The following is a 10076-nucleotide window of genomic DNA, read 5'->3' as shown; positions in this document are numbered from 1 at the left end:
GGAAACGGCTCAGGTGATGGGGTGGAGAGCGGAGGTGAAGTGAGGTGAGGGGGCGGGCCCGCGAGGGACTGGGAAGAGCCTTGGTCACACCTACGGTCACCCTCCTCGCGCGCACGCGCCACGTGGGCTCGCAGCCTGGCGTAGGACCTTTGGCTGCGTGCCCTAACATCCGCAGTAGCTGTTTTAGCCCTCGGAGCTCAGCATCGCAACTTAATTCGCCTTATCTATAGACTGGGAAGCTGGGACTCGGGGACGTGGCCGCGCCAGGGTTTGAGGGAGATAGGGCTTGGTGGATTCCGGAGGCCGCGCTCGTATCTATGAGCCTGTGGGTCAGAGACTTGACTCTGGGTCCTGTTTTCTTTAGATACACGAAACTGTTTGGGTCAGGTCTGCGGCAGACGGCCTTGCGTCGGGCAACGCTGCCTAGCTTCTCTGCAAGGCTAGGGGTGGGGACGAGGGGCACGGGGAGGCGCCCTCTGCGCGCCGGGTCCGACCAATCCTGCCCCTAGTTCGGCGAGGTGGGCTGGGGAGACTGGGCGGTCCTCGAGTGTGGGCGTTCTCCATACTCCGACCGAAAAACTTGGGGGCGGGATTCCGAAAACACGTGGAGTGAAAAAACGCTCCACACCCCCCCACCCCCACCCCGTTTCTCCAGAGAAAATAGTAAAATAGAGCAACTTAAAAAATTTTTTTCTAAGGAAAAATACCGCCAGAGGCTGTTGAAGGTGTAGGGTTTACTTCATGCCCTTATGGAGGCAGATGTGAACCATTTGGAAATCAGTTTGGCAGGATGAGTCTACACCCTTTGACCCACTGATGCTAGCCTTGGGAAATAAGTAGGTTAAACTTAAGTAGGAAAAATGTTGATGCGTTAGGCATTGCGGTTTGGTGTTTTATAAATAGGGAGATAGTGGAAACAACCTCTAAATCCTCAGTGATACACCTAATAATAAAAGATTATTGCTAATAATATCTTTTTTTGGAGCTGAAGGGTTATATTTCTTTAAAATCCTCACAAAACCCTATGAAACTAGTATTCCCATTCCGCAGATGGATAACTGGAACTCAGGCAAGTGAAGTCATTGTGTGTCTGATGCTAGACAGCTAGTGTGCTTTGGGACCTCTTGAAATTGCTGTGTTTAGCCAGTGTTTGAGGCCTGGGCACTGGAGAGCCACTGGTGAATAAGGCAGCCGTGTTTCCTGAACTTACAGAGCATGCAGGCGTGTGTTCTTTACATATATGTAGAACAAGCTCTGGCCAGTTTTATTAAGGAAAATTTTTGCATGATTTACTGTTCACCACTCTCTCCTAGCATGCTTCTGCTCATCACCTGGATCAATGGTAGCTAGTGTGCATACTCTGTTATTTTCCGTACGCGGTGTCCAATTCAGCAGTATTATTGCCACTATAGTGATGGACACCAGTTTTTGGCCAACATGGCATACAAGTTGCAAGTGTTAGTTGCTCAGTCATGTCTGACTCTTTGCAACCCCATGGACTCCTCCTCTAGCCCACCAGGCTCCTCTGTCCATGGAATTCTTCAGGCAAGAATACTGGGGTGAGTTCCCATTCCCTTCTGCAGGGGATCTCCCTGACCCAGGGGTCAAACCCGGGTCTCCTGCATTGCAGGCAGATTCTTTACTGTCTGAGTCACCAGGGAAGCCCCAGCATGGCATAGTGCTCTATGCAAGATTTCCTCAAGGCTGGGCAGCTGTTGGCGAGGATGATCAGGTTCACTTTGCCTTGTCTTATAATTTTCAGAGTCTCTTGTACCCCAGCACATACTTTTTCCACTTACCATAACCAGTTGGAGCCTAGAGTTGATCTGACTCCAACGGCTTTTCCGTCTTTTTTGCTGCCACTGTCTTCCTGCCTAAACAGCTGGATGGCCTCTGACTGAGAGCCGCTACCAAGGTGGCTGGGGAGCAAGAAAGAGCTTGTATTATTTAAAGGAACACAGCCTGCCTGGGAGAGGGAACATGGAGCTGTGCACTAGTCTGTGGCAAGGGAAAGGATTTGGGAAGAAGGAAACAACTGTGGGAAGTCCTCAGTAACTCTTTAGTGCAGAGTGTTTAAAAAGCCATTTTCTGAAATGCATTTATGTTATAATGGGATGTGTGGAGACTTAAATATTTTGAGATTAAGTGTTTGCAGAAGTCATTATTTTTAAGAAATTAAATTTCTTAACCTCTTGAATTTTCAGATTTAAAGAACCCTTTTGTGGAAGGAACATATTCATTCATACAGTTTCAGAATGTCAAGTACTGTGTCCTACTGGATTCTCAGTTCTGCAAGGAAGACCATTGCCACATTACAGGGGGGACAACGTTTATATTCAAGGTATGCCTCAAATAGGAGTAAATCAAAATGGAGACTCTGTCCCCAGGGGCAAGCCACCCTAAAAGACAATGCCACTGCATGTGGTGGCATTGCTCTGCAGAAAGCCTACAGACACACATCAACGGAGGAAGAGGACTTCCACTTGCAGCTCAGCCCGGAGCAGGTAAATGAAGTGCTGAGAGCTGGTGAGTCGGCCCATAAGATTCTTGACCTTGTCAGCAGAGCTCCAGATTCAGTGCTACGATTTGAGAGCAACCAGCTAGCTGCCAATTCCCCGGTGGAGGACCGGGGAGGTATAGCCGCCTGCCTGCAGACCAATGGACTGCTGTTTGGCATCTTCGATGGACATGGTGGCCACGCATGTGCTCAAGCAGTGAGCGAGAGGCTCTTCTACTATGTGGCTGTGTCACTAATGTCCCAGCAGACTCTGGAGCAAATGGAGGAGGCCATGGAAAGCATGAAGCCCCTGCTGCCCATCCTTCAGTGGCTCAAGCACCCAGGGGACAGTATCTACAAGGATGTCACGTCAGTGCACCTTGATCACCTCCGCGTCTACTGGCAGGAGCTGCTGAACCTGCACATGGAAATGGGGCTGAGCACTGAGGAAGCATTAATGTACTCCTTCCAGAGACTGGATTCTGACATCTCGCTAGAGATCCAGGCCCCCCTCGAAGATGAGATGACCAGGAACCTTTCACTCCAGGTTGCTTTCTCAGGGGCAACGGCTTGCCTGGCCCACGTTGATGGGGTTCACTTGCACGTGGCAAATGCTGGCGACTGCCGGGCCATCCTTGGTGTCCAGGAAGACAATGGCATGTGGTCTTGTCTGCCCCTCACCCAGGACCACAATGCCTGGAACCCAGCCGAGCTGTCACGGCTGAAGAGGGAGCATCCTGAGTCCGAGGACAGGACGGTCATCATGGAAAACAGGCTGCTGGGAGTCCTCATGCCCTGCAGGGCCTTTGGGGACGTCCAGCTGAAGTGGAGTAAAGAGCTGCAGCGCAGTGTCCTGGAGCGGGGCTTCGACACCGAGGCCCTCAACATCTACCAGTTCACCCCCCCACACTACTACACCCCACCTTACCTGACGGCCAGGCCAGAGGTCACCTACCACAGGCTGAGGCCACAGGATAAGTTCCTCGTGCTGGCCTCTGATGGCCTGTGGGATGTGCTGGGCAACGAGGATGTGGTGAGGCTGGTGGTGGAGCACCTGGCTGAAGAGGGTCAGCACAAGCCAGACCTGGCCCAGAGACCCACCAACCTGGGACTCATGCAGGGCCTGCTGCAGCAGAGGAAAGCCCAGGGGCTCCATGCAGCAGACCAAAACGCAGCCACACGTCTGATCAGATATGCCATAGGGAACAACGAATACGGGGAGATGGAGCCTGAGCGGCTGTCGGCGATGTTGACGTTGCCGGAGGACTTGGCAAGGATGTACAGGGATGACATCACAGTCACCGTGGTGTATTTCAACTCAGACTCAATTGGTGCATCTTCCAAGGGCAGTTAAGAGTCTCCCACCCTGTTGCCACGGTTAACTTCAATGTTCTTCTGAGACATTTTCCCTTACTCAGCACCTGGCTCTTTTAGACTCTATGGTTGAAGGGCAGGTGGATAGATGCAGCTTGCTTAATTATAGACTAATGTAAGGAAAAAACATCCTTGGATTAAAAACAAATCTAGTGATTTTATGTGCCTGCGTGTTTTGGTCACCTCTTCTACGCAGGGAGGGTAGAACACAGAGATGATCGACTTGTCTTGGGCTTGTGTAACCCAAGTCCTTTTATAAAGACACTGTTAAAACTGTCAGCCTGAGCCTGGAAAGGGTAAATTTAATTATGATTCTAAGAATATGAAGAAGTCTAGGATTTTCTGAGCTCTTGCAGCAAAATCTGGAGACTTGATAATTCTGTGTGTAATCATGGACTTCTACACTATGAAGTTTTTGTTTTTTATTCTGAAGTTACTAAAGACCTAGGTTTACAAAGCATATTACAGGACACTTTTCTATGCAATATTCTAACTTGTGTGTGTGTTTAGTTGTGAAAACATTTTGTAATGCTGCATTCTAGTTCTGATTTAGTTTATGTTAAAATTGAGTCCTCAAACTTGCCAAACAGGCGTGCTGTGAGCAAGCATGCTTAGAATGAGTTTTCTTGGTTTTTCAGCTGAGGGTGAAGGTGGCCAGGCCTCTGGACCAGCTGAATTTGTGTAGCTTTCAAGCCCTTCCTCTGTGTCCCACCCCTTGAACCTTTGAGCCATGCTAGGAGGTAATTTCTGTCTGAGCCTTAACTACTGGTCTTTCCTTCATTAATAAAATTTCCTCCAGTGTTCAGTAAATCTCTACAGATTTACTCATAGTACTTAGCCTTTCTGATTATACTTCTCAAACATTCCTCTTATTCCTCCTAATGCTCCTTCCCCCACTGCTATGCTGAACTTGCTCACCCTGCTGACTGTGCAATACTGTCTAGAAAGAATGCTCTCACTTCACATGGTTGCAGGGAAGCAGGAAATTCATGACTGTATGTGGTAATCGTGACAGTTTAGGCAGGACTGGCTTATGCAATGGATTCTAGACTTGAGATTCAGCCTGAATCTGGAGAGGTAAAAATGTGAAGGACCTGAGAACAGTTGCTAACCAAGGCTCCCTGGCTGCATCCCCAGGGGTGATGGGGAGGAAGGAGGGGGGAGATTTTTTCAGATGGGACACTTGCCCATAGACTAGTGGGATAAATGGCCACTGCTACTCCTCAGTAATTAGGCCTTATTTAGTATAAGAGTTGCGCAAAAAACAGTGTAACCTGTAGTAGCTTCTGTGGGCTGCACAGTCTATGTTTATTGGAAAATTAAACCATGTGGATCTTTTTTAGGGGGATGAATTTCATGTTCTGAAATTGCTGTAGTTAAACAGGAAGTGTGTCTCTAGATGGAAACAAATATAAACCTGCAGAACTGACTTTATTTTCCTGTACTATCTTCCTGTTGATGGTTCCCCTCATCTGACCCCCTTGAGCCACCCACTGAAAGGAAAGCAAAATAGATATGACTTTCATATTTGGGACAAGGGACATTCAAGTGTTGAGACAGCCTAGGGATGTTTCCCTGTACATTTATTTAGTGATATTGTTTTGTCTAAGAAATTCTCTTCTGAGTGCTTAAGCCTTTGTCCTTTTATTCTGAAAAATCTTAACTCAAATAAAACCTGAATCCCTATCATTTAGCTTGCATGAAGTTTCGTTACTAGAGCCAAACACTACTTGTCTGCAATCCTTCATTCTTTATGCCAGCTAAACCCTGGCACACCCTCAGAGCATTTACTGGGGTTACAGAGTGTCTGAATTCTGTTTTGGAGCCTCACATGGGCTCTTAAATATACCTGATTAACTTATGGAACAGCTGAGAGAATACAGACTTCCAACCTATTCCTTCAAGGGTGTCTGTGTTTTTTCTCAGCCTAATAGATTTGCTTTCTAATTGGCATATTGAGAGAGAAGAAAGGCTCGTTTATTGTCTGCCCTTTTTCCACTGTGAACTCTGCCATGAATGCTTCGAGGAGCAGCTCCTCCTGGTTAACTCCAGTGTGTCTGACTCCCTGACTACAATTTTGGTGTCACTGGCCTGAGGCACATGGGCTACCACTTGAGGATGGGTAGTAGAATTTGAGAGGGGGTTGGTGATACTTGTCAGGTCTTCTGAAATACGTATCATTCCTTGTATGTAATGATTTTGATATTTAGACTTCTAAAATGAACTAAAAAATGAGATTGTTTAAGGTGTCACTTATGAATAAACTATGCTTTATTGGTCCTTTAAATTGCATATTTATTTTAGGTAAGAAATGTTGGTAATATTGGCATACTTTAGATATTGTTATATAAATAATACAGTTCTGCTGTTTCTGGGGATTGATCAAAATGGATAGAGAAGTTCTAAGTTCAAGTTAGTATGTTAGGTCAAGTTATGTTTTCAGTCTTCTGAGATGCTATTTGGAACATTAGAGCTAATTTATTATAATGAAAGTGTAAACTTTGAGGCATGTTAACATTTTCCCCAGAAGTATGATTGGCCTAAAAGGTCGACAAGAAAATGTTCAGAATGAGTCTGGCTTGACTTGTTCATCCATCAGTCCCTAGTGACCTATTTTTCATTTGACAGTTTTGGAATTCTGCATTTCCCAGGTTAAACCAGGATATTCTGGAACTGAGCTATCCTAGTTTCATTTTAAGTGGTTCATTTGTCTCTGAACGTGGCTCTCATCGCACAGGAAAACACAGAGGCCTGCAGTGTGACCGTCTCCTGAGCAGGCTCGAGGCTCTTTCCCTGACACCTCCGGCACCTGACATTTAGCTAACCTCCTGGGAAATATTTCGTATCAAGCATTTACTTGGAAAAATTAACCATGTTCTTTAATATTTACTGATATTTGTAAACTGTATACCAATGTTCATTTTGACATTGATTTTCTCACCATGAGAGATATTTAAGTGAAACTTGTAAATAAAAGAGGCAAAATAAGATTTGGTTTCTTTTGGTTTTGAACATTTGTATTTGTAAGGTCCTTAGGGTACTAGATTAGGCCAGCCTTTGTTTCACCACCTGTATCTAGCCATGGAAGATTTTAGTTTGCTCAAGAGTCCACCCGAGGGACTTCTCTGGTCTGGTGGTTAAGACTGCCTCCCAATGCAGGGAATGCAGTTTTGACCCCTGGCTGGAGAGCTAAGATCCCACATGCCTTGGGGCCAAAAATCCAAAACATGAAACAAGCAATACTGTAACAAATGTAATAAAGACTTTAAAAATGTTCCACATCAAAAAAAAAAAAAAAAAGGCTACCCTAAAGAAGTTTTCTCTGCCAATTTTTGGTGTCTGCTAGCCACACAGGGACACGGAAGCCTGGTGGGCTGCCGTCTGTGGGGTCGCACAGAGTCGGACACGACTGACTCGACTTAGCAGCAGCAGCAGCCACACAGGAAGTCCTTGCTTAGCGTTAACTTGTGGAGAGCTGAAAAGGAGGAAAAGAGAGGCTTTTGTTGTGACGGTCTCCACACACTCAGGGCTGAGGCTTGCTGGGACTTCACATTATTTAACTGGCCTCATAAAACCAGCTTCTTTGTTAATTTTAAATTCAGAGCCAGCTTTGGGGAAAGATCTACCCAGCTACTTGAAGAGCCCAGTTGATCCCACCTCCACTGACTGAGCCATATCTCATTGCCTATGAGTGATACAGCTCACAAAGACCGCTCTGGTGGGTACTTCTTAAAATGCAAATACAACTATTAGGTTGGTAATTTTAGTGTGGGCTAGTGTGGTTAATTGGAAAAGACCCTAATGCTGGGAAAGACTGAAGGCAGGAGAAGGGGGTAAGAGGATGAGATGGTTGGATGGCATCACCGACTCAATGGACATGGGTTTGAGCAAACTCAGAGATGGTGAAGGACGGGGGTGGGGAGACTGGTGTGCCTGCAGTCCATGGGGTCACAAAGAGTCGATACATCTTAGCAACTGAATAATAACAAAGGGTGGTTAAGCTGGGCCTTGAAGGGCAGCTTTGAGGGAGAGAAAGGTGAAAATAATGGAGCTGTTTCCTTCTTTGTAACATGATAAAAACAGGCCCAGAGGCTTGAAAACTTCCTGACACTACACTAGGGCTCAAATTTGAAAGTCCACTGCCCCATGCACTTGTCCCAATGCTGGGTTTTCAGAAAGGGAAAATGCAGGAAAGTCTCATGGCACAATTTTGGCCCAGGGTGGGTGGGATGGGGTGGAGAAGTAGGTTGTTCAGACAAGAAGCTGATAGATAACCCATACATTCCAATAGCCCATCATTTTGAAACTTAATAAAAATATGTGCTGATGACAAGCACTGTAGACCTCAGAGCCGTTGCAACCAGGAGGTTGATAATTGGGATTACCAAAACATTACCCTCTTCCTCACCACCGACAAATCAGATGAAAGTCACACATCCTGCAGCTCTCACCCTAAATGGTGCCTTTAAAAAAACCTCTAGGGCTTCCCTGGTGGCTCAGTGGTGAAGAATCCACCTGCCAGTGCTGGAAACAGGGGGTCGTTCCCGGGTCTGCGAGGATCCCACATGCCGCGGAGCAACTGGGCCCTGTACCACTACTACTGAGCCTGTGCTCTAGAGCTTGGGAACCACAACTTCTGAACCCCACATGCCTGGAGCTCACGCTCCGAAACAGGAGAAACCACCACAACGACAAGCATTCGTACAGCAATAAAGACCCAGAGCAGCCAAAATTAAGTAAACAAAAAAAGTTTCAATTAAAAAAAAAAATCCTTCTCTGAAAGTTGTGGGGGAGTTTGGGTCTTTACAGCATGAAAGCTGCCCACACAACTTGCCTGCAAATAAACGCTGCACTTTTTGTCACCACAACCCAGTATCAGTAAATTGGTTTTGCCATGTGGCCAGTGAGCAGACCCAGTTTAGTTCAGTAACATCCGTAGACCAGGAAATGTTACTTACCCTCACCTTCAAAAGAAGCAGCCTGTGGAGGCACTTTTTAAACCTCACTCTGTCTCAGATCTTAACTCTTCCTGCCTTCCTGGGATTCTGGAAAGTTCTCACTTGCCCCACTGAGACAAGAGGGAAGGGGGCAGGGCATAAGCTGAGATGTTGAGGACTCGACGAAAAGCAGTCAGAACCGATTAGGTCCAAGATGGCTGAAGATTCCACTTCCGGTACACCTTGGGCCTCATTATGTGCTCATTGTAATACATTCAGTTCAGTTGCTCAGTCGTGTCCGATTCTTTGTGATCCCATGAATTGCAGCACGCCAGGCCTCCCTGTCCATTACCAACTCCCGGAGTTCACTCAGACTCAACATCCATCGAGTCAGTGATGCCATCCAGCCATCTCATCCTCTGTCGTCCCCTTCTCCTCCTGCCCCCAATCCCTCCCAGCATCAAAGTCTTTTCCAATGAGTCAACTCTCCCCATGAGGTGGCCAAAGTACTGGAGTTTCAGCTTTAGCATCATTCCTTCCAAAGAAATCCCAGGGCTGATCTCCTTCAGAATGGACTGGTTGGATCTCCTTGCAGTCCAAGGGACTCTCAAGAGTCTTCTCCAACACCACAGCTCAAAAGCATCAATTCTTCGGCACTCAGCTTTCTTCACAGTCCAACTCTCACATCCATACATGGCCACTGGAAAAACTATAGCCTTGACTAGACGGACCTTTGTTGGCAAAGTAATGTCTCTGCTTTTCAATATGCTACCTAGGTTGGTCATAACTTTCCTTCCAAGAAGCAAGCATCTTTTAATTTCATGGCTGCAGTCACCATCTGCAGTGATTTTGGAGCCCAGAAAAATAAAGTCTGACACTGTTTCCCCATCTATTTCCCATGAAGTGATGGGACCAGATGCCATGATCTTCGTTTTCTGAATGTTGAGTTTTAAGCCAACTTTTTCACTCTCCTCTTTCACTTTCATCAAGAGGCTTTTTAGTTCTTCTTCACTTTCTGCCATAAGGGTGGTATCATCTGCATATCTGAGGTTATTGCTATTTCTCCTGGCAATCTTGATTCCAGCTTGTGCTTCTTCCAGCCCAGAGTTTCTCATGATGTACCTTGCATATAAGTTAAATAAGCAGGGTGACAATATATAGCCTTGACGAACTCCTTTTCCTATTTGGACCCAGTCTGTTGTTCCATGTCCAGTTCTAACTGTTGCTTCCTCACCTGCATACAGATTTCTCAAGAGGCAGGTTAGGTG

At 46.4% G+C, this 10076-nt stretch overlaps 1 protein-coding gene across 1 annotated transcript in view; it reads left to right on the top strand.

The window, feature by feature from the left end:
• The window catches only part of PDP2 (pyruvate dehyrogenase phosphatase catalytic subunit 2), a 7248-nt gene extending 387 nt beyond the window's left edge, over positions 1-6861 (top strand). Inside the window, exon 2 of the mRNA XM_010851084.1 lies at positions 2205-6861. Coding sequence (XP_010849386.1) covers positions 2256-3851 — 1596 coding nt within the window. The 5' untranslated portion in view covers positions 2205-2255 and the 3' untranslated portion in view covers positions 3852-6861. The remainder of the gene's footprint in view (positions 1-2204) is intronic.
• Positions 6862-10076: the final 3215 nt, after the last annotated feature.

The sequence above is a fragment of the Bison bison genome, unplaced genomic scaffold (genome assembly GCF_000754665.1).
Source record: "Bison bison bison isolate TAMUID 2011002044 unplaced genomic scaffold, Bison_UMD1.0 scf7180017864297, whole genome shotgun sequence".
NCBI lineage: Eukaryota > Metazoa > Chordata > Mammalia > Artiodactyla > Bovidae > Bison > Bison bison.
Note: the sequence above shows the minus strand (reverse complement) of the source record. Positions and strands in the feature narration are given on the sequence as shown.